This window comes from Emiliania huxleyi (genome assembly GCF_000372725.1).
Source record: "Emiliania huxleyi CCMP1516 unplaced genomic scaffold EMIHUscaffold_22, whole genome shotgun sequence".
NCBI classification, from domain to species: domain Eukaryota; phylum Haptophyta; order Isochrysidales; family Noelaerhabdaceae; genus Emiliania; species Emiliania huxleyi.
The window spans coordinates 229,396-255,054 of record NW_005200417.1 but is presented as its reverse complement, the minus strand read 5'-3'; the positions used below and the strand labels follow the sequence as shown (position 1 = coordinate 255,054).

At 66.9% G+C, this 25,659-nt stretch overlaps 11 protein-coding genes across 11 annotated transcripts in view; 5 read left to right on the top strand and 6 right to left on the bottom strand.

Annotated features, from left to right (window-relative positions):
- Positions 1 to 491: 491 nt before the first annotated feature.
- On the top strand, positions 492 to 916 carry EMIHUDRAFT_353566 (hypothetical protein; the record flags this gene model as incomplete). Its single annotated transcript, XM_005780086.1, has 1 exon — positions 492 to 916. A coding segment is annotated over one exon (425 nt), but the record flags the coding sequence as incomplete, so codon positions are not given.
- A 3,594-nt stretch (positions 917 to 4,510) lies between these two features.
- EMIHUDRAFT_204645 (hypothetical protein) lies at positions 4,511 to 6,830 on the top strand (the record flags this gene model as incomplete). The annotated part of the gene is made up of 6 exons (XM_005780085.1): positions 4,511 to 4,648; positions 4,729 to 4,784; positions 5,049 to 5,110; positions 5,366 to 5,556; positions 5,674 to 5,722; positions 5,833 to 6,830. The coding sequence occupies 6 exons, from the start codon at positions 4,511 to 4,513 to the stop codon at positions 6,828 to 6,830; spliced, it is 1,494 nt and encodes a 497-aa protein (XP_005780142.1).
- Positions 6,831 to 7,369: 539 nt separating this feature from the next.
- On the bottom strand, positions 7,370 to 8,555 carry EMIHUDRAFT_309931 (hypothetical protein; the record flags this gene model as incomplete). Its single annotated transcript, XM_005780084.1, has 5 exons — positions 7,370 to 7,522; positions 7,846 to 7,847; positions 8,107 to 8,161; positions 8,231 to 8,317; positions 8,418 to 8,555. 5 exons carry the CDS (start codon positions 8,553 to 8,555, stop codon positions 7,370 to 7,372), a joined length of 435 nt encoding a protein of 144 aa, XP_005780141.1.
- Positions 8,556 to 9,417: 862 nt separating this feature from the next.
- EMIHUDRAFT_434862 (hypothetical protein) lies at positions 9,418 to 11,545 on the bottom strand. Its single transcript, XM_005780083.1, has 3 exons — positions 10,331 to 11,545; positions 10,158 to 10,255; positions 9,418 to 10,084 (listed from the first exon to the last, which is right to left on the bottom strand). The coding sequence occupies exons 1-3, from the start codon at positions 11,510 to 11,512 to the stop codon at positions 9,556 to 9,558; spliced, it is 1,809 nt and encodes a 602-aa protein (XP_005780140.1). The 5' UTR covers positions 11,513 to 11,545; the 3' UTR covers positions 9,418 to 9,555.
- Positions 11,546 to 12,247: 702 nt separating this feature from the next.
- EMIHUDRAFT_204642 (hypothetical protein) lies at positions 12,248 to 14,231 on the top strand (the record flags this gene model as incomplete). The annotated part of the gene is made up of 5 exons (XM_005780082.1): positions 12,248 to 12,502; positions 12,734 to 12,898; positions 13,573 to 13,716; positions 13,911 to 14,011; positions 14,180 to 14,231. The coding sequence occupies 5 exons, from the start codon at positions 12,248 to 12,250 to the stop codon at positions 14,229 to 14,231; spliced, it is 717 nt and encodes a 238-aa protein (XP_005780139.1).
- Positions 14,221 to 14,964, top strand: EMIHUDRAFT_353562 (hypothetical protein). Its single transcript, XM_005780081.1, has one exon. The coding sequence runs from the start codon at positions 14,552 to 14,554 to the stop codon at positions 14,918 to 14,920; it is 369 nt and encodes a 122-aa protein (XP_005780138.1). The 5' UTR covers positions 14,221 to 14,551; the 3' UTR covers positions 14,921 to 14,964.
- Positions 14,965 to 17,847: 2,883 nt separating this feature from the next.
- On the bottom strand, positions 17,848 to 18,153 carry EMIHUDRAFT_47251 (hypothetical protein; the record flags this gene model as incomplete). Its single annotated transcript, XM_005780080.1, has 1 exon — positions 17,848 to 18,153. A coding segment is annotated over one exon (306 nt), but the record flags the coding sequence as incomplete, so codon positions are not given.
- A 768-nt stretch (positions 18,154 to 18,921) lies between these two features.
- On the bottom strand, positions 18,922 to 19,830 carry EMIHUDRAFT_204639 (hypothetical protein; the record flags this gene model as incomplete). Its single annotated transcript, XM_005780079.1, has 2 exons — positions 18,922 to 19,045; positions 19,241 to 19,830. 2 exons carry the CDS (start codon positions 19,828 to 19,830, stop codon positions 18,922 to 18,924), a joined length of 714 nt encoding a protein of 237 aa, XP_005780136.1.
- Positions 19,831 to 21,475: 1,645 nt separating this feature from the next.
- On the top strand, positions 21,476 to 22,591 carry EMIHUDRAFT_434861 (hypothetical protein). The gene has a single exon (XM_005780078.1). The coding sequence runs from the start codon at positions 21,505 to 21,507 to the stop codon at positions 22,171 to 22,173; it is 669 nt and encodes a 222-aa protein (XP_005780135.1). The 5' UTR covers positions 21,476 to 21,504; the 3' UTR covers positions 22,174 to 22,591.
- A 325-nt stretch (positions 22,592 to 22,916) lies between these two features.
- On the bottom strand, positions 22,917 to 24,770 carry EMIHUDRAFT_204637 (hypothetical protein; the record flags this gene model as incomplete). Its single annotated transcript, XM_005780077.1, has 1 exon — positions 22,917 to 24,770. One exon carries the CDS (start codon positions 24,768 to 24,770, stop codon positions 22,917 to 22,919), a length of 1,854 nt encoding a protein of 617 aa, XP_005780134.1.
- Positions 24,771 to 25,398: 628 nt separating this feature from the next.
- Positions 25,399 to 25,659, bottom strand: part of EMIHUDRAFT_204636 (hypothetical protein) — a gene marked incomplete at both ends in the record, with an annotated part of 1,392 nt that continues 1,131 nt past the window's right edge. The window contains one exon of the mRNA XM_005780076.1: positions 25,399 to 25,503. Within this exon, the coding sequence (XP_005780133.1) occupies positions 25,399 to 25,503 (105 nt within the window). The remainder of the gene's footprint in view (positions 25,504 to 25,659) is intronic.

Sequence of the window (25,659 nt, the reverse complement as noted above, 5' to 3'; positions counted from 1 at the left end):
ACGACGACAACAGAGTGGCGATCGCTGCAGCCGGCGGCGTGGAGGTCCTCGTGTCGCTGGCTCGCGACGGGACTGGGGGTCAGACGGAGTGTGCGGCGGCGGCGCTGTGGAACCTCGCTCACAACGACGACAACAGCGTGGCGATTACTGCAGCCGGCGGGATTGAGGTCCTCGTGTCGTTGGCTCGCGACGGGATAGAGGGGCAGAAGGAGTTTGCGGCGGCGGCGCTGTGCAACCTCACTGACATCGACGATAACGAGGCGGTGATCGCCGCGATCGCCGCGGCCGGCGGGATCGAGGTCCTCGTGTCGCTGGCTGGCGACGGGAATGAGGCGCATAAGGAAAATGTTGCGGGAACACTAGCAAACCTCGCTATCAACGACGAGAACAGCGTGGCGATCGCGGCGGCCGGCGGCGTGGAGGTGCTTATTGCGCTGGCTCGCGATGGGACTGAGAGGCAGAAGGAGAATGCCGCAGCGGGCCTCCGCAACATGATTGAGGCAGCACCTGGCACGCACGAGGGCGTCGTCGAGGCTGGCGGTGTGGCGGTCCTCTCCTCTCTCACGCAGGAGGCAAGTGCCTCGGACGACTGCAAGCTTGCTGCTGCCATGTCCCTTGTGTACCTGGCCAGCACCTGTCCCGACCTCGCGGCCGACGACACTTGCCTCTCGCTGCTGCTCTCGCGGCTCGACCAGCCCGAGGAAAATGGCTGGCGCAGAGACAGCATCAACGCCCTCCTCGCCCTCGCAACCTCCTCGTCTGCGTGCGCTGAGCAGTGGCACCGGGTCGGCGGCGTTGCGGCGCTGCAGGCGCTGGCGCGAGAGACGGCGGAGGAGGGGGTGGAGAGGCAGGCGGAGAGGTGCGACGAGGCGCTGGTCAGCCTCGGCGTCCGGAGGGTGCGCAGGCGGACGGCTGCGTAAAGAGCGAGCCTGGTCAGAGAGAGAGAGACTTCTTCTTCCTGGAAAAAAAAACTTGACCCCGGTTACAAGGAGCGCGTGCCAATGGCCGCCTCCGTGACACACCCACCACCTGGGCCGGCCTGGGAGTTTTTCGCAAGTTTCTCCCAGCCGGCCGCCTCCTGACACGCCCACGGACCGAGCCCATCAAAAAAATCCGGCGCGCCGCACTGCTTTGACCCCTGCTCGCCCCTGCTCGCCCCTGCTCGCCACTGTCGCCTCGGTTGCCGAGGCTGCCGCGCACCCGCACGCCCGCGTCGCTGCGCGACTACGAACTGCACCAGCTGGGCTCGAACCAACGACCAAAACGTCCCCGACCCGAACGCTGCACCAACTAGGCCACGCCCCAGGCTCGATTTGCCAATGCGTACAAACTGGCCCCTCATAAACCAATATTTATCACTTATTTGACGAGGTTACGCGGTGCCCCCCCACGGCCAGCCTACCCTCCTATCGCGCCACTCGACGCCCCGCGGCCGCCTCTCGCCTACCGCGCTGCCCTCGCCGGCCGCCGCACCGCCCGCGCTCCAGCCCAACCAGCTTTGTGCTCCAACAGCTCCAGCCTAACCAGCCCTGTGCCCCAGCCTAACCAGCAGCCTATCCAGCTCTGTGCTCCAGCCCAACCAGCTCTGTGCCCCAGCCTAACAGCTCGCCAGCCTAACCAGACAGTGCTCCAGCTCTGTGCTCCAGCTAACCGCTCTGCATCTCGCAACACACTCATGACAGGGACAGACCAGGCGCAGGAAAAGGGAGCGGGGCCCGAATCCAAGGGACCACCCCGTCGGGCGGAAGAGCTGAGAACTCAGGTCCAGTAGGAAGGCTGCTGGCTCCTGACTCATCCCCCAAATCCCCCACCCCTGTGGCCTGAAACCTTACCATTCCACCACCTCACACACACCCCTCCCCTAGGGCTAAGCAGTGCGCGAGCCCACCCGACTTCAGGCGAGACGTCGACCACTCCTCGGGAATACTTCTGTCAGTGGCTGCACTAGACGCCCATAGAGGCGCGCGGCGCGGGCGGATGACTAGGGGAGAAAACGCGGAGATCCTAGCTCGCTGGGAGACGTGCGCAACCTAAAGTTGGGAATAGGGGAGAAGTGTCAGTGTGAGGGGAGGGCGTACGCCGGCGTTTTTGCCTTTGAAAACTGAACAGTTTTTTTTTCTTCTTCCTGGTCATGGGCGGCCGTCTCTGTGCTAGTGTGTGCGGCGCCAAACCTTCCTGGGAGACTCCCTCGTGAATTATTTTGTCCATGGCCGTTGGGAGTTGGCGGGCGCCGACCACCTACTCGTTCAACAGCAAAAAAGAATTTTACACCATAAAGTAGGTCCCGAGATCGATGTATCCCCTCACGCACATCTTTCTCTCTATCATGCACTCTTCTGCGTGCAGGCGCGCGGTGAGTGTCTGCGCTGGCGCGTTCTTCCCGGCTGTGAAGCCGCATTGCGAGCCGGGGACTACTCTCGCGCACGCTCTATCGTATTCGGGTAGGAGCATACGCATGAGACCTTTTAACGACTGTGGCTGGACCCAGAGGTCGCGCCTTCGTTCGAGCTCCTTCGGGTCCTCCCCCGGCTTCATCGCTAGCATCGCAATCCAGTCATTCCATTCCCGCGGATACGCTTCTGTCTCGACAATCTCTACCAGCAGGCGCCAGTAGTCTCTTTGAATGTCCTCCGTTGCTATGCGCAGTAGGTATCCGTCGAGTAGGTCCGAGCCGACCGCCTTGCCCTTTTTGAATCGTCTTATGGCCTTCTCGCACGCCGCCCACGTGAGTACCTCCTCCTTCAGTCGTTCCGTCCCCTCGCTCGATGTGGGTTGTCCCCCCGTCTCGGGTTGGGTCAGCTCTAGCAGCTTTTCTACCGCCTTCATGTCAACCTCTCGCCTCTTATTAATCTCCCTTCCCCTTTCCGCTGCCGCCTTTCGGATTGCCCCCCCTCGGACAACCTTTCGCTTCTTCACCTTCTGCTTGGTTCTCGGGCATGTCACCTCTTCTTCTCCCTCGACGTACATTGCTCTAAGCTCCCCCCCCCTCGCCTTCCTTCCTGACTCGGTGTGTACGATGTCGAATACCGCGATGTGTACGTTGCCGTGCAGTTCGACGACCACTTCTTCCATCTTCTCCGTCAATTTCTGCCCTCTCTCCACCTCACAGTCGAGGAACTCGGAGGTCGCCTTCCCGATCTGTGTCTCACACTCCTCTAGTAACGCTTTCCGTCTGTCGCTGTTGGAGAGGTCCGGCGTGTCAATCTTCTGTAAGAGGCTGCTGAGGCATTCCTGTGTCCAGAATCCCTTCCCCCCCCACTTCCTTGTGTATGCCGTTTTCAGCGTTCCGCTCCATTTTCGGACCGCGTGCGTGATCCGTCTCCACTTTGCTATCTTCCATCGCAGTCTCTCCCTCTGCGACATGGGGGGTCGTCCCCGTCGTTGGGTTTCCCGCTGCCCGTCCCCCCCTTGGTCCTCCCCCTCCTCGTCCGCCTCGCCGGTCTGTCCGCCCTTATCCCCTTCCTTCTCTAGACGCAACTTGTCCTGCGCCTCTTTTATCACGGCCTTGGCGTGGTCCGTGAGCGCCTGTGTCATCGCCTTCAGCCTCTCTGCCGGTGTCTCGCCTTGGCGCGGTTGCATCGCGCCGTCGTAGGCTTCCTGCACGGTCTTCGTGAACGCCTCCTCGGCGTCTCGGTCCAACTTCCGGCTGACTCCTTTTGGTCGGTATTCCCGCTCTCCTTCTGGGTCGTCCGCCCCATAGTACTCGACTGCCACGATTTCATGGTCTTTCCCGCATACTCCTGGCATGATGTGTACGCGCCCCATCACATTTGCTAGCGCCGGGGTGACTATCCAGTTGTCAATTTGCGTGCCCGCCCGGTACGTTGCGTCGTTCGCCATCGCTCTCAGGTCTCGCCCCACTTCGGTCAGCATGCTGTTGAACATCTTGTCTGAGAGAGTCCGTTCCTTTTTACCTCTGCTTCGTAGGAAGGCCTCCGTCTCGGCGTTGAAGTCTCCGCCGATCATGTACTCCCCGTCGATTTTGTCTAGCTCGTCCCTTAGGCTCTCCCACGCGTCTTGCGCTGGGTCCTTTGTTTCTGTGTCGTCCGTTCCTCCGCTCGCCGCGACCGTTATCTTAGCCCGTCCCCTCACTGGCATGTAGACTCCTATCTGTGTCCACTCCAGTCCGCTTGCCGCGTCCTCCATCTCCACTTTCACGACGCGACCTCTCACCACCTCTTCCATGGCCACCTCACCCTTCCCGTCTCTCTTTGCTTGCAGGTGGTCTGGGTCCCACACAATCAGCACCCCCGCTTTGAGCGCGCGCGAGGCCGGGTCATTGTAGGCTGGGGTCCCGCACGCCTCTATCCCCATCGTCTCTAGGTATTCTATCACCTCGCGCATTTCTTTCTCGCCTAGGTGCGTGTCTGCCAGCGTGGCAAGCCACACCCCTCCTTCCTTTATGTACCTGATGATTTCCGCCAGCTTCTTTGTTGCCTCCCGTCCCGTGTTGCGGATTGGTGCGCTCCCCCTCTCCCTTAGTTCCCGTATCTCCTCCATCGCCCCCTCTATGCTCTCGAGGCCCCCGCCGCAGACGTTGAGGGTGGCGAAATGGGCTTGTTCGTGCGCCTTCTTCCCGGTTGCCCTCTTCTGTTTGCCCTTGCTCACTCCGTTTCCGTGCAGTGCCTTCATGAGCGCGTTCCACTCGGTGATGGGTATGTGCCACGTGTAGGCCGCGGGTATCCCCAGGTGCGCTAGGTCCTCATCAATGAGGGGCCCCATTCCCAGGCGTTGCGCTCGCTTGTCCGCCCTCTCGAGCGGGCTCAAGGTGGGTTCGACTGCGGGTACCCCGTAGAAGGCTAGGTCGGGGTCTAGTTTCCCTCGCTCCTTCCGCCGCGCATTCCGTCGGTGTCGCTTCCACGCCCACACCCTTCTCTTTTTTGCGCGGATCGGGAGGGCGGCAACCTCTGCCCCCGTCCACGCTTCGCGCCCCCTCGGCGCTGAGCGCCGCCTCCCGCGTTTTCTTTTTCGGGCGCGCTGCCTGGCTTTTTCGCTCCTTCTCTCTCCGCGGGGGGGGTCCTCCGGTTTTGCGCGACCGGGGCTGTTAGGCGCCTCTGCCTCTGCGGCTGGTGCTGCTCCTGTCACTATGTCACCGTGTCGTGGGGCCGACGTGCGCGGTGGCCTTCCTCGGCCCTTCCTCACGTGACGCACGGCGAGGGCGGCACTCGCCACGGCTGCGAGCGCCCACCCTATCCACCACCTCACTCCGCACAGAGGCGCCAGTAATGGCAGCAAACAATTAAATAAAAGCCACTGTATATGAGCTGCTGCCTCACTGCTGCGAGTTGACATTTCCGGCGATGCGCGCGTGCGCGTGTTTCGTTCGTGCGTCGGCTGGCTCCGAGTTCGAGACCCCGGGGGGGAGGGGGGGGCCTCCTCGGCCTCCTCGGCCTCCTCGGCCTCCTCGGCCTCCTCGGCAGCCTCGGCTGCTTGGCGCACGCGGCGCTGCTCTTTTGTTCTCCTCCGTCGTCGGCCCTGCCGTTCCGTCTCCTCGCTCTGGCTCGGGCCGTGGGCGTGCTGCTGCTGCTGCTTGGCACTGTTGTCGCCATTTTCGATGTGCGCACATTGTATGGCTGCTCGGTTCGTTGCTCCCGAGGACCAGAGACCGGTGGTGAACCACCGGTTCGGTACGACCCGCAGCCTACTCCTACTACCGCGCGCGCGCGCGCGCAGGCCGCCGTGGGCACGGGTGGGGCGAGCGCGCGCACCATGATCTCGAGACGTGCCCGCCGTTCTTTCGATTTGGATTTTGGATTTTCCACTACGCTTCGTTTATTTATTTTTCGCGAAAAAGATTTCTCCGAGCACGCGGCCTCCTCCTTCCGGCCACAGGCTCCAGCCTGCCGACTCGTGCCCTAGCCGCGCCGCCGCTCTTCCGGCCAGCACCAGCAGCGATCCGTGCATCGGCCTCATCCGCCGCGAACGGTGAGCTGATCAGCGCCCATGCTGCCGCACGGATGTACCGGCTGCTCGGCGGCGCCACGTCAGCTGCTTGGGTTTGCTGCTCCGTGGCGGCGCTCGCCACCTACAAGCCACACCGCGTCCTGCACAACGCCATAGGAGTGGCTCAGGCGTGCACGGCGCTGCCGCTGGTGTGGACGACAACGGAGAGCCTGGCGCGCACGGTCGCGGACAACGGCTGGGAGGCACTTGGTGACGCGCAGCCTCGGAGCCTCAATCTCGGCCTCGCCGCAGCGAGCGCGTGGTGCGCCGTCACCGCCGCCGCGGCGCCCGCCTTCACCGCTGCAGTGGTGCGGACCAGCGACCCGGTGCGGTACCCGATGCCGCTCGTGGTCGCGGCTTGCGCCGTCCACGCCGCCACTGCGCTCTGGTCGCTCCTTGCGAGGCGGCGCCCCCGACCCGCGCCCTCCCACCCCGACGAGCCTACCGCTGCCACTCGCGCGGAGGGCCTCTCCCTCCGCCTCCTCGCGCTCACCTTTAGCGGCTTCAGCGCGTGCGCTATCTTTGCGCCCTTCCCGCTAGCCACGGTGCCCTCGCTGCTGGGCAAGCGGCTTGCGAGGGCGTTTGCCGCTTGGCTCGGGCTCGCAGCTGTGTCGCTGCACGCACTCTCGCGGGCAGGCGTCGCCGGCGGAGGCGGAGGTGCGGGCCCTCTGGCGGATGGGCTCGCCCTCCACGCCGCCTCCCACCTCGCCGTCGCCGTCGCGAGGGCCGCGCTCGAGTCGCCCGCGTTGTACCCCGCCGCGATGGCGTGCAGGCCGGCTGTCGCCGCGTCGCTCCTCGCCTACGCCCTCGCGTGGCGTGCCTCGAGCAGAGCGCGTGCGCCATGTGCTCCGGCCGCTGGTGGTGCCATTCGCTCTCCACCACCTTGAGGCTTGACGGTTACGGGTCGGAGTTGGACCGGAGTGGCGTCGCATTCTCGCACACAATCTCCCATTATTCTGCATGAAAAGAGTCACTGCATCGCATCCGCGATCCGGTGCGCAGCATGTGCATCGTCGTACGTCGAGACTCGTCAGACTGCAGACTCGACTCTCGAGAGTTTTGACAGTTGTCCGGAGAGTGTTTGACTACTGTGTATACACATGCACATGCACATGCGTGATGCGATGTACACATATGCGCGTGCCCCTACGGATAGATAGACCATTATTTGATGATGAAGTTTGGGTTCACTGCACGATAGTTAGTTTCTGACACACCACCGCAGGCGTGCAGCGCTCTCGCGGGCTCCGGCGTCACACGGCCTGTCCGAATCCCGAGCGGCCGCGCCGCCGCCGTGCATGGGAGCATGGCCGCACAAGGACCCGCCTCCGCCCACTGCTGGCCTCCCTCCGCCCAGCCCGAGGCGTAGGCTCCCATGCTCAGCCCTCCTCCTCCGCGCACCTGCCCTTTCCGCGCCATCGCTGCCCTAGGGCCTTGGCTGGTCCGCGTGCGAGAGCATGATGGACTCGAAGGCGGAGTAGGCGCGCTCGAGGTCGTCGTTGACCACGACGTCGTCGAAGAAGCCTGGCCGCTCGGTGTACGAGATCTCGTGCTTTGCGCGGCTCATCCGCAGCCGCACCTGCGGCCGGGCGAGACGGGGAGTCCGAGGGTGGAGTCAGAGGCGAGGGGCAGGGAGGGGCTGGCAGGGTTGGGGTCAGGGTTGGGGCCAGCGCCTTGTCCTCCGTCTCTGTTCCGCGGTCGCGTAGCCTCCTCTCGAGGTCGGCGAGGTTGGGAGGGGCGATGAAGAGGAAGCGCGCCTGGGGGGGGGGGGGCAGCTGAGGTGCAGCCAGCCGAGGGGCAGCCGAGGGGCAGCCGAGACTGGGCGAAGGAAGGGAGGAGGTGGTGGAGGAGGAGGTGGTGGAGGGGGAGGCGTTGGAGAGGAGGAGGTCACCTCCATCGGACCTCTACGGTAAGCCTTTGAGGTCTCGCCGAAGTGTCTCCGAAGCGTCTCCGAAGCGTCTCTGAAGTGTCTCTGAAGTGTCTCTGAAGTGTGTCGCGCCTCCATCGAGCTCCTCTTGACAGACTCGGCGCCTACGTGCCACGCACACACACGCGGCGTGAGTCGGCACAGGCCTTGCCGTGCCGCACGCACGCCGCGGTGTCGGAGTGTCGCGGAATTCCGTAGAAGAGGCTGGAAGTGTCTCAAAAGCGTCTTGGCCGCACCCTGCACGTCGATGTCCAGGAGGCACGTCTTTCCGCGCGAGGCGACCGTCCGCACCTACCATTCACACCTCATCCCTCGCTACATAGGACGCACGTCTTCTCCGCGCGGGGCGACCGGCTGCACCGCAGCGAACGACGTGCCGTAGAGGTTCGAGTGGACGCGTGCGTACTCGAGAAACTCGCCGCGCTCGATGGCGGCCTCCATGTGCGCCTGCACTCGTGAGGTCCGCGTCAGGCGGGCGAGCTCTCTCCGCGCCCCGACCGCCCCCTCCCCTCAGCGGCCGCGCCTTGTTGCAAAAGTGGTAGTGCACGCCGTCCGTCTCGCCGGGCCGCGGCGACCGCGTGGTGTGCGAGACGCAGAAGCCGAAACGGCTCGGGTGCGCCGCGGTCAGCCGCGTGAGGAGAGTGCCCTTGCCCACGCCCGACGGACCGCACACCACCACCGGCATCGGCCCTGGCGCGCCTACGCGGCGACACACGAGGCGGGTGAGCGCGGGCGAGCTGCCGCAGCCCTGCGGCGCCAGAGAGGGCCGCCGCTGCCGCCGCCGCCGCTGCCACTACTGCTGCCAGCCCCGGGCGACGGCGAGCTCGCAGCGCCGCTCGCGCCTCCGGCACCTGCACTGCCAGCGCTGCCGCAGCACGCGGGCGGTCTGCCGGCCGCAGCGGGGCAGACAAGGCCGAGGCCGAGGGCGCTGCCCAGACCCAGCACGCCCCGCGTTAGCGTCTTCACCTGTCGTGGTCAACAATGTTGGGTTTTGGGCGGGGCCGCGGCAAGGGACACAGTAGGCGCACAGAAGTCGCACACTACCATGAAGGGTCGATGCGTGCTGCAAAGCTGGAAAAAAAAACCCGGGGCTCAAAAAAAATAACTGTCCCAACCCTCCTTGGGGTTGTCTGTTTTCTGTCTTTCTTTCTTTGGCGCACCCACTAGGCACGGGACTGGCGCGCACTGGCACTAACACAGGTACACAGTACACCACGGGAGCCGACTAAGCGACTCCTGCGAGGACGGCGAGGCACTTAGCTGAAAAAAAGATCTAAATAACCAGCGCCGCTCAAAAAAAAATAACTGTCCCATCCCTCCTTTGGGTTGTCTGTTTTCTTTCTTTCTTTCTTTGGCGCACCCACTAGGCACGGGACTGGCGCGCACTGGCACTAACACAGGTACACAGTACACCACGGGAGCCGACTAAGCGACTCCTGCGAGGACGGCGAGGCACTTAGCTGAAAAAAAGATCTACTCCCGCCCCCTCTCTGCTCTCACACAGCACGGAAGTCTGGCACTGAGATGCCTGCTCTATTTATATATTTCGAACTGGCACTACCATAGCGAAAGAAATCAAGAATTGGCTAAAAATTCAGGCCTTCGCGCTCATCGTCGACGTCGTTCAATAATTCAACGGCGACATCTCGCACCGCGCCAGTGTTGTCCCATATGTGCGCTAAACCCTAAACCACCTCGCACTCCTCCGCAGAAGTTCCTCGCGTCGCATCGCTCACTCGTGGCGAGGCCGCGACTGGCCCGCTGCTCGCGCCGCTGCACGCGCTGCCCGCTGCGCTCGAGTGCCGCCGGGAGCGCCGACCGGAGCGGCTCCCGGCGGCGCCGCTGCGCGCGCGGAACAGCCGCGAGAGCCCCTGCCACCCGCGGCTCGTCTCTACGCCGCCCCACGCGCCGACGGTCTCTCGCGCGTCAAAGTGGCGGCTCACGATGGTTGCGCGCTCCGAGAAGAGGCTCTTGGCCCACTCGCTGAAGGAGGCGAGCGAGCCAAACGACGTCTCGATCACGGCGAGCAGCGCCTCGCGGTCCTCGGAGCGCGAGCAGAGCGCCTGCCTCGCGTCGAAGGAGGCGAAGGAGGCGACGACGCCCTCGAGTGCTGCGCGCTGCTCCTGCGCCGTGTCGCCGGGCAGCAGGGGCACCACGCAGATCCGGTCCTCGGCGCCCTTCATGCGGAGGAAGGTGAAGAGCTCGATGACGCACCTAAGGCGCGACGACCAGCAGTCATCGGGACGCGGGCCGGGGTCGGGGTGTCGAGCTCTTGCCGAGCACGCACCAGAGCCGCGACGACCAGCTCGGCCCGGCGAGGATGACGAGCGTGTGGCAGCCCGCGAGGAAGATCGGGAGGCACGGGAGCGACGCCTCGATGTTGGCCTGTTCACAGCGAGGCGGTGTGAAGAGGCGCCGTTCGCGGCGTGCAGGACTCGCCAGATTCGGCGGTGGCGGCGCCTGGTCTATGCACACCCGGTCGACCCAGACCTTGGGCCAGCGGCCTTCCTCGGCCTCGAACCGCTCGGCCCATGCGCGCAGCGCCGCCCACTTGGCGCCGGCCGGGTCGCTCCACGCGTGGCTCACAAAGGCGTCGCACTCGCCGAGCTCGCACGGCTCGCCGAGCGGCGCCGCGCCCGCCGCGGGCCCGGGCGCCAGCCCTCTCGGGGAGAGGTCCGACTCTCGCAGCTTGTCGAAGCGGACCGCGCGAAAGCTGGCCTCGGCGAGCGGCAGCAGCTCGGAGCGGGTGAGGCGGCCGAGCGAGCACAGCGAGGCGACCACCGCCGCCTCCCGCTCCTCGGGCGTGGAGCCGATCCGGCTCAGGGCGGCGAGCGCCACTCCTCGCAGCCGCGGGTGCAGGAGCACCGCGCACACGATCTCGACCACGCCGATGGCGAGGGAGGGGACAAAGTCCTTGGACGAGGCAAACGCGGGCTCGAGGTACAGCGCGCGCAGCGGAAAGTAGAGCAGCGAGGCCAGCCCGCCCAGGGCCATGGAGCCGCGCACGACGCCCGTGAGGCGGAGCAGCCGGCGGCGGGGGGGCGGGCTGGAGACGGTGGCGTGGACCTCGAAGAGGACGCGGCCGCTGCAGATGAGCGCCTGCGCCCCAAAGTACCACTCCGTCTCGGCGGGGTCGTCTTCGGGGTGCCCGAGCGCGAGCGCGACAAAGCAGCCCGTCAGCAGGAGCGCGATGACGAGCCAGCAGCCGCTCACGACGCGGATGCACACGGTGTCGGTCGGGCGGAGCGACATCAGCGTGAAGACAAAGGCGACGGGGAAGGCGCAGAAGGCGGTGACCCAGCTGTGCAGCGACTCTGGCCACAGGTCCGCCGCGACCAGCCCGGCGGGGATAAGGCCCCAGACGAGCACCGCCAGGGCCGTCGTCAGCATGAGGCCCTGCACGCGCACGCGAAGCCGGCGGCGCGCGTGGAAGGCACGCTGCAGGCGGGCCTGCACATCGGCGCTGCGGCGATCATCGCGCCGCTTCCCCGCCTGCAGCTGCTCGGCCCGCCGCGCTCTCGGGCGGCCTTTGCCAGCCGCGCTCTCGGAGGCGAGCGCCCAGAGCGAGTACGCCACAAAGAGGCCGACCGTGAAGCCGACGCACACGACGACGTACACCGCCGCGACGGTGGGGCCTTGCATAGGTCAGGCCGGCCTTCGACGGCTGTCGGCCTTGCGCTCCAGCTGGGCGTCGAAAGAAGAGCGCGTAGCACACACGAGAGAAATCACCGTCAGAGTCGTGATTTCTTGTTGGTTAATAAAAATCTCTCTCTCACAGGAGCTATGCGGGGTCCCTCAGAGAATTCTCCAGGAGAAGAACGGATTTGAGGGTTTAACATCTAAAAGAAACTCGCGGTGAACGAACTTTTCAGTGTATGTAGCTCTTCCCGTATGTACTTTTAGCTTACTGGGAGAAAAGAGAGAGGGGGTTGTGTTCTCTAGGCCCCTAATGAAAATAGTGCTCAAAACCGACCAAGTTAAGCAAAAATTGGTCCAACGAAAACGGCACTAGTTAAGGGCAAAAACCGATTTGCTGTGGGGGGCGTAAGGGCCCTACGCGCGGCGTGAGAGCTCGGAAGCGAGCTCTCTCTCTTCCCGTACAGTTGTAGGAGACTCTGCTGACAGGGTTTGCGACTTTTCGGGCCGTTTACGAGAAGACTCCGAGCAAGACTGTGGAGGGGGGAGTCACCCGGCCAATAGCGAATGGAGACGCTCGCCAACGCAGCCTACCTGTCGAGCCCTGACCAGCAGCAGGGGCTCGGCGGCGCCCCCAGCGACCTGCAGATCGGCATCGCCGGCGGCGCGGCCGCGCACCTCGGCGCGCTCGGCGGCGGCAGCCTGGGCGGCGCGCTGGCGCCGTGCATTTCGCCGACAGTCATGGCGGCGATGGCGCCGGCGATGAACTCGATTGGGGGCTCGCGCAGCCTGCTCCCCTCCGCGCAGCAGCTGCATGGGCCGGGCCGGCACCTCCAGATTCTCGACCACACGGTCCACAGGATTGACGTGCACGCAAAGCCAAACGGCGAGGACGACAAGGAGATGGTGGTGTCGAACCTGCGCCACTTCACGCTCAAGATTGGCGTCATCGACCCGCGCTGTGGCATCGGCCGCGACGCGGAGCTGCCCCTCAAGGTGCTGCTCCCCTGTCTGCACACACCGCCCGTAGCGCGCCGGCGCGGCTGGGGAGGCTAGAGTGGGGGAGGGTGGAGGGGTGAGGAGCTGCTCCTGCCTCCGTGCCGTGCACTCGGAGAGCCTTGCCCCCCCCCCCCCTCCCAAAGCCTTTCCCCCCTTCCCCCTCCCCCCTCCCCCCCCCCCCCCTCCCCTACCGGCCCCAGCCCCCTTGCCTTCCCTCCCCCCCGCCAGGCGGAGCTGCTCTATGAGAACGGGCAGCTGGTCGAGCAGCTCGCGACCTGCGAGCCGCTCCTCGTCGGCAAGACGGAGGTCGTGGCGATGCAGGGCACCGCCATGTTCAAGCTCCGCATCACCTCCCTCTCCAGCCACAGAGACAAGCAGCGCTTCCGCATCCGCGTCTCGCCCACAGACACGGGTGACCTGCCCCGCCACGCCGCCCTCTGCGCGCATGCGCCGCCCCCCTAGCCCCGCCCACCACGCGTGCGGCCGCGCGTCTCACTCAGGCCACACTCAGTGTTTTGCAGCCCTCGCATGGTAGAGGCCACACGCTCGCTTGGCGCACAGGCCCCTTGCTCACACCCAACCCTCCCCCCCTCCCCCTCCCCCTCCCCCTCCCCCGCAGGCCTGCTGCTGCGCGAGCCTGGCCTGTCTGTGGTGACGACGCCGATGAAGTGCGTCACGAAGCTCACGCACCGCTCGTCAACCTCAAAGGCGAGGGACGGCCGAGACACAGCCGAGAGACAGCCGAGAGACGGCCGAGAGGTAGCCGAGAGACGGCCGAGAGACAGCCGAGAGACGGCTGAGGAGAGGTAGCCGAGAGATGGATGAGGAGAGGTAGCCGAGAGACGGAGGAGCCGCTCGCCATGCTGCCCGCCTGCACACGCGCACTCGCCACCTCCGCTGTCTCTTTCTCCCTCGCCCGGCCGCCTCACCCCCCTCCCTCTCAACAGGCTGAGGCGGCGGACGGCGAGAACGCCGGCGGCGAGAATGGCGAGGACGCGGCGGACGGCGAGGGCGAGGGCGGCAAGAAGCGGCGGAGGGACGAGCTCGAGAGCGCCCTCGACGCGCAGGGCGCGCAGATCGAGGCGCTGCAGGGGGCTGCCAGCTCCATCCTGCTCCAGCTCGAGACGCTGCGCGAGCTGCTGCAAAGGGCGGTCGGCGACGCCGTCGCGCCCCCCACGCCCGCCAAGCCCGCCAAGCCCGTACCTGTGGTCGTGAGGCCCGCCGCCGTCGCCGCCGTCGCCGCGGCCAACATTGCCAACGCTACCGTCGCGTCGGCCATCGCCGCCGCCACAAACTGAGGGCGCGAGCGAGGGGCCGTACGCTCGCCAGAGGCAGAGCGCGTTTTACGAGGGACATCCTCCCGTCTCGCCTGACTTCTGCCGGATATTATCGCGGTGCGTGCGAGGACCCAGGGTCTCGCTCTTGTGTTGCCGCGCGGCGCGTGTGCGCCCCTGTGGCGGTGGCGATGTTCATCACGTCGGTCGTCTCGCCCTCTCCCGACTCCAGGTCTCCACCCCACCTCCCACCTACGCTGCTGCGCTGCATCGGTGCATCGTGCGGGTGTTGTGACTGCGATCTGGCATCTGTCTGCACGTCTCGTCTCCGCGACTCTGATATCTCATATCTGTTTTGTTCTTGTCCCCGTCTCTCTTCTCTGCCGTCAGCGACTTGCAGCGTCACCGTCTCGCGTCTCGCGGGAGATGTGACGGTCCGAGAGGACGAATAACTCACAATATCGCAAAACAAGTATAAAGTACATGGGAGATGTGCGTGACATGTGCGGGTATACGCGAGTCGCGAGACGCCGGCAGCGGAGCCCATCACATCACACCACGTCGAGACGCCGACCATCACAGGACACACGCGAGGCCTCGACGAAGTCAGAGCGAATTACACGGCACGCGATTACGCGCGCGCGCTGACCATGGCGAGTGAGCATCAAAGGTACTCGAGTGGTCGCGGCTCTGAGCCGCGACCGCCGCCCGTCCGGCGGCCTGGGGGAGGGAGCCTCGCCGCGCTCAGGCGACGAGCGGCGCACGGAGCGGGATGGGCTCGGGGCCGTCGCGCTCCGCACCCATCGGCGGCAGCGGCGCCTCGGCCGACGCGCGCTTGAGGCCGAGCGCCGCTCGCCGTTCCCGCCGCTCTTGCCGCGCCTTTTCGACGGCAGCCTCTTCCGCCGCCGCGCCGCCGGAGGAGCTCCTGCGGTTGAAGTTGCAAATGCCCGAGTTCTTGCGCGCCCTCGGGTTGAAGAGCTTGCGTTTCGAAGCCGCCGGCGCGAGCGGCGAAACCGCCACCGCCGACACGTTGCCGCCAAGGTCGTCGGGCCGCGGCGAGAGGGCGGTCGGTTGCGTCCTCGCGGCCGGCGGCGGCGGCGGGCGAGCGAGCGAGAGCTGCCTGTCCTCGAAGGGCACCTAGGGGAGGAGGCACAAGGCGGGTGCGAGTGCGTGGTCGGCGGAGGCCTCCTCTCGAGCGGGTGGGGGGGGCTGCACCACGAGCAGGCCCTTGTTGAAGCCGCCAACCTTGAGCGGACGCGGCTTCGACGCCCCGGCGGGTGCGGTGGCGGCGGGCGCGGTGGCGGCGGGCGCGGCGGCGGCGGGCGCGGCTGCAGCGGGCGCAGCGCGCTTGGAAGTTGCGGCGGGCTTGGGGGCTGCGGCGCGCTTGGAGGCTGCGGCGGGCTTGGGGGCTGCGGCGCGCTTGGAGGCTGCGGCGCGCTTGGGGGCTTGCTGAGCACTGGAGAGTGCGCCGTCGGGCGGCGCGGCTGCCCGCAGCGACGCCTGCTTCACCTCCTCGACGGCCTCCGCGATGAGCGCGGCGATGGCAGGGTCCTCCTCTTTCTCCTCCACCTCCTCCTCCTCCGCCTCCGCATCGGATGTACCGCCCGCCGCAAGCTCCTCGTTGGTCTCCACTGGCGCCGGCGAGGGTGCGGCCGCGCCGCGGCTGTTCCTCGCGCTCTTCTTCGCCTGCTCACACCAAGCGGAGATCACCAAGCGGAGCTCACCAAGCGGAGCTCACCTCTCTCCACCGCCCGGCGCGCGCACCGACGGGTGGAAACGCTCGACCTCGGCCTCCACCTCCGCCTGCGACACGCGCGGCTGCGGCGACGCCGGAGGCGCGGGCTCCGCCCTGACGGGCCCCTTCTTGAGCGGGCGGGACTCCTCGGCGGCGACCGCAGACATCCTCTCCGCACCCGCCGCCGCCGAGGAGCGCCGCGGCGGGCGAGGCGCGCTGCTGCCCTCGCTACAGGCGCCGCGGGGACGCTTGCTCGGCTTGCGCCTCGAGTCGGCCGGCAAGGTGTCTGAGTCGACCGGCGCGGCGTCGCCGGCGGCGGCCGGGGCAGCTGCTGGTGCGGCGGTGGGTGCGGCAGAGGAGGAGGGGGGGGGAACGTCACAGGGCCCCTCCCCGGCCCCGCCTTGACCCGCGGCGACCTCTACGATCGGGACGAGCGGCGGCGCGGCCGGCGAGGCGCAGGCGCGGGACGCGGCGGCTGGCGGGTTTTCGCCGCCTCTGCTCAGCTTGCGCGAAGTGCGGCGACCGCCCTGCGTCGTGCGCCGCTTCCGCGACCCCTTCGTCTCCTGCTCGGCGCCGAGCTGCTGCGCGCCGCCGGAGTGCTCCGCGAGCAGCGCCTCTGCGCCCGCCGGCAGCGCCGCCTTGTACCGCCCCACGGCCTCCGACAGCTTCGTGCGCAGCCACTTGAGCGAGGCGGTCGCGGACGTCGCGTCCCTGCCCTCGTCCAAAATCTCGAGCAGCTCCCCCATCTCCTCAACCTCCTCGCGACCCGCCGCCGCGGCCGCCGCGAGCGTCGCGGCAGATTCGCGCGCGGCGGCCGCCGCCTCGTCCGCTGCCCGCGAGGCGCTCTCGCCCGCCGCCGCCACCGCCGCCGCCACCGCCGCCGCCGCCGCCGCAGCCGCCTCTGCTTGCGACTGGTCTGCCGCCTCGCGCGCGGCTGCCTCCGCCGCGTCGGCGCGCGCCTCGCACACCTCCAGCCGCTGCTCGGCCAGTAGCTGCCGCTGCTCGGCCAGCAGCTGCCGCAGCGCCGCCTCGCGTGCGGCATGGTCGGAGAGCGCCGCCTCGGCGCGGGCGCGCGCCGCTGCGTGCGCCGCCTCCGCCAGCCGCGCCGCCGCCTCGCCGCTGCGCCGCCTCGCCTCGTCGCGCAGGGACGCCTGTGGGGGACATGTCGTGGACGGGTGGCGGACATGGACATGTCGAGCTGACGTCCGCCTCACCGCGCAGCGACGCCTCGCGCGCAGCGGCCGCCTGCGCCGCGGAGAGCGCGGCTTGCTCCGCCGCCTTGGCCGCCGCCGCGTGCCTCTCCTCGCGCCGCGCCGCGTCCGCCTCGAGCGCCTCGATCTCCGCCTCGCGGCGCGCGACCCGCACGTGCAGCTCCGCGATCCTCGCCGCCGCCGCCGCGTCGCCGCCGCCGCCGTCGCTCGGCTCCTCGGCGCCGTCGCCGCGGCCGACGATGATGTCGCGCGCGCGCGCGGCGAAGCGGAGGGTCGTCAGCGAGGCGCGGTAGTGGTCGGGCGTGGGTCGGACAGTCGCCACCTACTCGCACCGCACGGGGGGCATGAGGCAGTGAGGGGGGCCTCTCTCGGCGGGCGGCGGCGTCGGGCGCCATCAGGGTGCGCGCGCCGCCGCCGAGCGAGTCGGCGAGCAGGCGGGTAAGGCGGTGGTTGCGGTACGGGACGGGCGCAGGCGCCGCGTCGGGGGGCAGGCGGCCGTTGCGGGAGAGCGCCTGTGGCGAGGGCGGAATTGGAAGCGCGCGTGAGGAGGCTGCGGCGGAGGGCAGGCTGCGGCGAGGGCGCGGTTGCGGGCTGGGAGAGGGCGGGCGTGGGGAGAGAGTCCGGGGTCGCCTGCAGCACGTCGCCGAGTGCGTTGAGCGACGCCTATGTGACATGCTTCGGACATGCTTCGGACATGTCTCGGACATGTCATGTCCAGGGCGCGTCGAGGGGCGCCTTGATTGCAATCGACTCGGTGGCGCCCGCCGCGTCGAGGGCGGCGCCGTGCGCCTCGGAGCCGGCCAGGTCGACGAGGGTGAGCTTGCCGCACCGCACCATCGCCCCTCCCGGCGGCCTCGAGTCCAGGTGGAGCGTGAGGATCACGTGGGAGCGCGAGGAGTGGTCGTTGGTTGCGGTCGCGCTGACGGCGCGGGCAGCGAGCGCTCGGGCGAGCAGCGAGTTCATCGCGTCGCGGCTAGGCACTGGCGTGCGGAAGGTGGATGAGCCGCTCAGGTAGGCCACGGGCGGCCCGCCCCGCACGCTCTTCGCCTCGCGCAGCGAGATAGCGGCCTGCGCTCGCCGCGCCGCCTCGGCCGCCGCCGGCGTCGCCCCTGCGGTGTCTGCGGCGAGGAGGTCTCTGAAGAGGTCATTGTGGAGCTCGACGGCGGTGAGGGAGACGTGCCACTCCGTCTGCGGCGTCGCGTCGATCCGGTCCCACACCAGGTCGCTCGCCCGGGGCACCACCCCCGGGCAGCCCTCGCTGCCGACCATCGTGTGCGTCTTGCCCGAGCCGGTCTGGCCGTATGCGAGCACGCAGGCGTGGCCGCCCGAGAGCGCCGAGAGCACGAGGGGGCGCGCATGCGCAAACAGATCCGCCTGCGCGCCACCCTCCTCGCCCGCCACCGCGTCGAACGAGAAGCGGTGCGCCTCACTCGCCCGGCGGCTGGCGGACGGCGTTGCGCGGCCGCTCGCCCGCGAGGGCGTCTGGGGCGCATGCGCGGCGGAGGCCTCATCCGGATCGAAGGCCTGCGCGATCGAGACGCTTTCGCCGCCCAGCTCGGCCATGCACGACGGCGGCTCGCCCTCGCCGTGCGGCCGAATCCGGAGCACCACCTGCATGCGCTGCTGCTGCTGCGGGCGCCCGCACGCGGGCGCGCCAGGCGACGCGGCGCCGTTGTCCGCTGGCGGCGCGCGCGAGCGCGAGGGCGTGACCGCCGTGACGAGCGGGGTTGGCGAGAGGAGCTCCATTCGACTCTCCATGGCAGTTTTGAAAAGCGCTGTTTTTCTTTTGGTATGCCGGTGTGTTTCTAGTCCCTTGCGAGGCGAGTAGAGGAGGCCCCGCCCACCCAGGGTACCCTCTCCGAGGACCCGGGCTCGCCGGGGCAAGCGGCGCTCTGCTCCAAGAGAGCGTGCGCCGTGCGTGTCCGTGTGATTCTATACTCGCCAGTTCAAGTCCGCGGACCGCGCCAGTCTGCGCCCTTGTCGTGCCAGTGTGCTGTGAGGTGTGAGGACTGTGAGAGAGGCTTGTATTTTAAGATTCTTTTGGATGTCGGAAATGGGACGCGCTAAGGAGGCGCGCTAGGATCCAACTCAAGTGCTTGTTTAACGTGTGAGTATTACGAGAGATACTCAATGGACTGCGGCAGCTCACTGCGCGGCACAACGATTCATGAGGTCGCTCAAGTACGAAGTGGTCGATCAGAGCACGAACTGCCGCAGCAGCACGGCGCCGACGAGGAGGCCGGCGTTGAGCACCGCCAGCTCGAGCAGGTCCTCCGACGAGCCCGCCCGCCAGAGGAGTGCGAAGCGGTTGCGCGCGTGCCTGGCGACCGTGTCGGCCCAGCCGGAGCACAGCTCGGTCGCGTTGCGCCCGGCCGCGCGCTCGCCGCCCGCGCCGACCTCCTCGAGCGAGGCGCACCGCGCAAACATGCCGTGCAGCCGGGAGGCGGGCGGCGCCCCCGCCCCCGCCGCCCACAGCTCGTCCTCACCCACCGAGACGAGGCCGATGAGGGCGAACCGCGTGCCGTGCTGCGCCACGGGCACGCCGCGGTGCAGCAGCTTTGACGGGAAAAGGAGCGCGTTCCCCTGCGGCTCGCGGCGCACCTGCCCGAGCGCGTCGAACTCCAGCCCGCCGCCGCCGTACTCGTCCGCCGCGTTGAGCGCGACCGAGAAGCTGAGCGTGTACGCGTCGACGTGCAGCTGCAGCCCGCTCACGCCGCCGTCGGCGTCGTACCGCGCCACGTACAGGTCGGCCAGCCGGAGCCGCGCGCCCTCGAGCGGGTAGAGCCGGCGGAGCAGCCCGAGCGTGCGGTCGACGCCCGGCCGCGTCGCCGCGACCAGCGCGGGCAGCTCGGCGACGCGAACCTCCTTGGTCGGGAGGTAGTGCTGCGACTCCTCGGCGCTGTCCCAGAGTGGCGGGCCGCCGCTGAGGACACGCTCGCCCGCCGCGTCCTCCAGCACGCGCAGGATGGCGTCGCACTCGGAAGCGAGGAAGGCGGAACCGTCCGCCGCGATGAAGACGCGGGCCGGGAGGTGCAGCGCAAACTGGAGCCAGACAAAGCCGGCCGGGAGGAGGACAGAGACGAGCAGGAGGAGCGTGCCGAGCATATGCTCGACGCCAACTGTCGACGCGGCGAATAGAGCGATGGGTGCCCTACTGGGGGCTTCGTAGCGATGCCCGCGCGATTGTTGGCGCTGTTGGCGCTGCGGGAGACGAGTTTTGAAGAGGGCCAAAGGGCCGCGGCGGCGTTGAGTGCACGCTTGAAAAGAAAGAAACACGCACAACGCAAAGGACGGAAAGAAGCCCTGGCTGGGCGGCACAGAGGGTTTGACTCTGACTCTGTGCCGCCTCTGTGGCCTCTCGTAACTGATTTTGGCTTCCGTGCTCAGAGGGTCCCTGGCCGAGGCGCGAGGGTCTGTCTTGGCGCGGCACAGAGGGCAAACAAATGACGTGTGAGTGTTAGAGTTGTTTGGTATTGCTAAAATCTCTCTCTCTCAGAGGGTAACAACAACAAATCAGAGGGCTTTGACCTCAGAGGGGTAGCCCCCTCACGCGGCAGAGCCTGCCGAGAGCCCCGGGCGGAGGCGGAGCTGCCTAGCCCTCCACGAACGGCGCTGACCAGTGAGAACTCTCTCTCTCTCTCTCCCAGTGAGGGCGGGGAGGGGCGGCAGTAAAACCAGAGTAAAACATATGACTTTTCGCAGCGACCATCTACTAAAGGCGCTACTCTATACGCTCGCAAGCGCGCCCGGCACCACACACGCTACCTTACTGCTGCAGGCCGAGGACCCCTCGGCTTGCCCTTGTCGGAGCGCGGCTTCCTCTTGTTGGTGGCCTCGAGCTGCGCCGCTTCGGCCAGGATCCCCTTCTTCAGCAGATCGCCGTGACAGGACTCAATCCTTCCCGCGCACAGGAGAACAAGATCCGTGCCGTCTCGGACCTTCTGTGCCAGTTCGCGAAGCGCTGCCGACCGTGTCCTCCAGAGTCGATCGGCCTTGCCGTCCAGGAACGCGTCGGCGGTCTCAAGGACGCGACCCTCGCTGGAGCGCACCCCCCTCGCCGGCGTGGCCCGGTCGACTCCGTGCCGCGTCGCGGCGGCGCGCGCCGAGGCAGCATCACCCTGACCCTCCCCCCCCGTTGCATACGCTGCCCGGAGTGCCTCCGTGGCGCAGGCGCACCCTCCATGGTGCCCCCGGCGATCGAAGCACGTGCGCTCCCTGGCCCTTCCAGTCGTGAAGGGCGTCGCGAGCTCGGGGTGCCTGCCGGATCTACTGAGATCCACCCGAAGGTGCCCTGCGGGAGTCCTGCCTCCCTGGCCGACGACTCTAACACGCCCGAGGGCGAGGTTCGGGGAGGGACTGCCCTCTCCAGCCCCGCCGCTTTCCGGACCCCCTGCGCCGCGACCCTGTCCGTCGCCCTCATTCGTCTCGCCCGCCTCGTCAGGCGCAGGTCTGCCCTCCGCCTCGCCCTCCTCTGAGGAGCGGCCTCGCGGGGCTTGCCTTGGCGTCTCAGAGGGTCCCCGTAGCCTCAGAGGCTGCGCTGAGACAGGCTAGCTGGCTTGGTGGCTTGCTTGGCGGCACAGGCCTTCAGAGGGTCGGCCCAGGCACCCACCCTCTGAGCCGCTCGTGGATGGCCTCTCTTGGCACAGAGGGTACCCTCTGAGACGAGCAGATCTGGGCCCCCTTGCCTCAGCCCCCCCGCCGCCCTTTGCGCCGCCGCCCGGGAATGTCCTCCGGCGCTCGGTTATCTACAGCGGGCTCGAAGGTGCACATCTTCCGCCGATGGTGGCTCCACCCAAGCACCGAACAGCCGAGAACCTCACCGACCTGCCGTCAGACCTGCTCTGCAACATCTACTGCGCGCTGGCCAACCCTCTCGCGCCAGCCGCAGCCTGCTACTTTGCCAGCACGTGCCATGATGTGAGAAGCGCTGCCCTCGCCCGTGCCGCCAGCGCAACTTTCTCCGAGGCGCAACATCTGCAGTGCTTCTGGGCGAGGGCGACAGCGTTGTGCAAGTCGAAACGGATGACGCGCAGCCTGCTGAGCCGCGCAACGCAGTTCACAGCAGGGCCGGTCATCTCTGGCGAGTGCTTCAGCGCCGCCGACGCTGAGATCTTTGGTCAATTGCTCGGCGCTCGTTCCATCACACGGCTGCACATGCTCGTCCTCGAGCAAAACCAGCTCGGGGAGGAGGGGATGCGGCCGATCGTGCAAGCCGCTGTCTCTAAAAAAAGACGACGCGCTGCCCGTGCTGAGAGACCTCGAGCTCTACGAAAATGGGCTCGGCGATGGCTTCTGCGCGGCGCTTGCAGCGGCGCTCGCGTGCCCGGCGCGCGTGCTCCCGGCGCTGGCCATCCTCAACCTCAGTCGCAACCGCGTCACCAGTCAAGGCGTGGCTGCTTTGGCGGCTGCGCTGTCTCGAGGCGCGCTTCCACACCTCACGACTCTTGACCTCAGTGACAACGACATCGACAGCGCTGGCATTGAGGCGCTGGCCGAGACAGGCAGGCAGGGCCTCCGAGCCCTGGAGACGCTATACATCCAAGGTCAGAGCGGCGGGTCCGCAGCCAGCCTCGAGGCGCTGGCTGGAGCTCTGGAGAACGGCGCCTTCCCAGCACTGCGGGAGCTCTGGCCGCCCGGACACTGGCAGCACCCTAGTGCAGCTCGCCTGGCCACCGCGTGTGCGGCGCGGGGCATCACACGGGGTGTCGGGTGTGTGTGAAGCGCAGACTGTCGTGGCACTGGCGAGGTCGAGCAGGTTGAGCACGTAGACGGGTCGATTCCTTCTAGTCAGGGACCCCACGATCGTCTGGCGAGAAGGTGTACATGGCCTCTCGCTTGTACATCTCTAATAAACTGTCTCAAAGGCAAACACAACGTCCTGCGGTTGGCACACCCCTCACACTGACAACCCGCTCAGGGCGCAGGGGGGTCGATCATCCAGCGGCGGCGCCAGGATGGTCCCCCCCGCCTGCAGACGGACAGCCTCAGTCGAGAGACAGTCCCCTACAAGCTACGGCTTTTTACCACGCACTTTGAGCACATCTCCGATCTCCCTGCTTCAACTAGTACTGCACTTTAAGATATTACTCTCCATACTCGCATCTGACCTCTCTGTATGAGCACATCGGTCACACGCGGTCAGGCACAGAGCTATTGACCCTGTACAGTACGGCTCTCTCGCACGGTAGGACTTAGCTAGTAGTGGTCCTATAGACCGCCGGCCTCCACTCCTCCGGCACTCGGGTCTCCTTCCATCCCACGGTGTCCCGGAGCCAAGAGAGAATGACGTACCAGGCCCTGGCCACCTCGGAGTGCTGGGGATCGCTCCCGCCACAACAGCCGAGGTTCTCCACCAGCGGTAGTCCGACGATCGGTGAGATGTGGAAGCCCCTCTCAACCACATGGGTGGTCACAAGCCCGCCCGGCGGTGCTGCTGCTGTGGCCGAGATCTGGTCTCGCAGGATCTCTTGGTCGCCCCACGCGATGAACGTCGTTGGCCAATCGCGCCAATATGGTTTGAGGGTCTTCTTATTGTGGAGCCCGGGCGAGCACAGCGGTTCCGTGTTTCGGGTCTCTGCAGACGCGTACACCGCGCACACCTCTTGATAGCCGTTGTGCGGCAAGATGTCGGCGAGTCCGTAATTTGCTAGGCCGCCATTCTCACGTGGAGCATTGGCCGCCATCGAGCTCACGTGCTCCTTGTCCGACGAGCCGTCAGACAGGTCAACAAATGGTGAGATGAGCAGCATGCCCGCGGGGCTGGCGATAAGTCGTTCAGGCGAAAGCGCGCAGAGGAGGGTGCTCATGGCCAGGCCGCCGCCAGCCGAGTCGCCCCCGAGGATAACGTTCTCGGGCCCGTACACCCTGACGAGATTGGCGTACGTCCGAACCCACTGAGCCAGCTGCGTCGGGTAGAACCCAACGTTGCCCGATGTGCTGCTCGCGAGGGGGTACTCACCCACGAGCACGACGTGGCCCGTCTGCTGACACAGGAAGAGCGCGATCAGCCACAGGTAGACGGCCGACTGAGTCGCGATCCAGCCCGACCCATGCGCCCAAAAGATTACCTTGGAGCCAGGCTTGCCGACGGCCACGTTGGTCTCGAACGGCCTACCGTTGTCGTCCCTCGCGCCGGGAGGTGTCGGCAGTCGGCCACGAAGCTGCTCTCCCGCGGCGTTTTTGAACGCCTTTGGGAATGCCCAGTAGCCGCCGCACTCGCCCGCGTGCATGAGCTTATCGGCCGAGCCGAGGGCCGAGCTTGCAGGCATGTACGTCGCATCGGGCGCGAAGCCTGCCCGTGTGCAAAGGCCACAGCAGCCCGTCTGATAGCGAATGCAGAACGGGAAGATGCATGGAATGGACACGAGATAGTTGGCCATCGCCTCAATCTTCCTCGCAAAGTCCGTCGGGCCGGGCGAAGGGTAGGGTGGGTCGAGTGTTGGATCGGTGGGGAGCGGATAGGTCTCGATCACCTTCTCGGAGCTCGCCACCATCACACGCTGCGTCCAGTATCGCACGCTGTCGAGGCGCTGCGCCGAGGATCTGCAACAGACACAGCCAGCGTCGCAGACGCCGTCGTGTCCGCTGGCGCCGAGACCGCTGAGCGGGCAGCAGCAAGTGATGCAGCCGCACGGGCAAGCAGTCGGCCAGATGAAGCGGCCCCCGACGTCGTTCCCAACGGAGCAGCAGAAGTAGAGGCAGAAGGAGATGAAGTAGGGTTGGCTTTCTCCCGCTAGCCAGCTTTCAGTTTCGACTGCCTCCAGTTTTGAGGAGGACGAATGATTATACCGTGTGCTGCAACAGATGACCAGGCAATCGCCGCAGGCATGGAGCCAATCCGAGAAGCAGTTTGGCGCATCGCCGGGCGCAAAGAGGTCCTCGTCTGAGTAACGCAACTCGTCTGAGTAACGCACCTCTTCCTGATCAGCATCGCGTAAAACCTGCTGTGGCTCCGGGGCGGCGCCGAAAAAGCGTGGCACAAATGCGTTCTCATTGCGTCGGCGCTCGAGGTACTCCTGGCGGGGCGGAGCAACCGACGGAATCATGGTGGGGTGAAAGTCGTGCAGCTGAGTCAACCGTTGCCGAGGTCGAGAGCCTCCTCGTCAAGAACGTCGTACTGCAGGCTATAGTCGAGCAGACGTCACCTACCTGGTCGCGTGCGTCCAGAGGTATGGTCCGGGGGGGCGGGGGGGCGCGCGTCCAGAGGTGCTGAACGCAACCAAGTCGAGTAAAATTCGTGGGCTTTTTGCCCCGAATTAACATTTATTCACTTCGACGACGAGACGAGAATGGTAAGTGATTGGGCGGGACAGCGGGACAGCTTGTTAGCGGTTTGAGAAAGAACAAGCGGAGAGGGAGACGCCAACGCAACAGCCCCGCCGAGTTTTTTGGCGCGGTGTTCCAGGCCCCAGGGTGCAGGGAAAGTGTGGTCTGTCACGGTGAGTGAGTGCGTGTCCCATCGTGTGCGTGTCCCCATGTCGATGTGGGACCCCTGCCGGGTAACCGGTCTCGCAACATCAGTCCTGCAGCCCGGTCGCGTGTGGCGAAGTGGCCATGCACGTATTATACCCCCCTTAGCGCCGCTGTGCGGCCAAGGGCGGGGGAGGGGGGGGGGGGGGGGATGCGTACTCACCCGCAGCAGGGGCGCCCCCCTTGCCCCTGGCGCGCGGCGTCTCACTGTCCGCTCCCGTTGTGCGCCTCGTGCATCTTCACATCGGGGGCCTCCTCCGCCTTGACCGCGGGAGACGGCGCCAAAGTGATCGCCACCATGTTGGGCGGCTCGGGCTGCGGCGGCTCTGGGTGCTGCTGCTGCTGCTGCTGCTGCTGCTGCTGCTGCTGCTGCTGATGCTGCTGCTGCGGCTGCTGGTTGGCCTGGAACTGTGCCTTGAGCTGCTCTGGGGGGATGATCTTGCGACGCTCGAGCGAGAGGGGCTC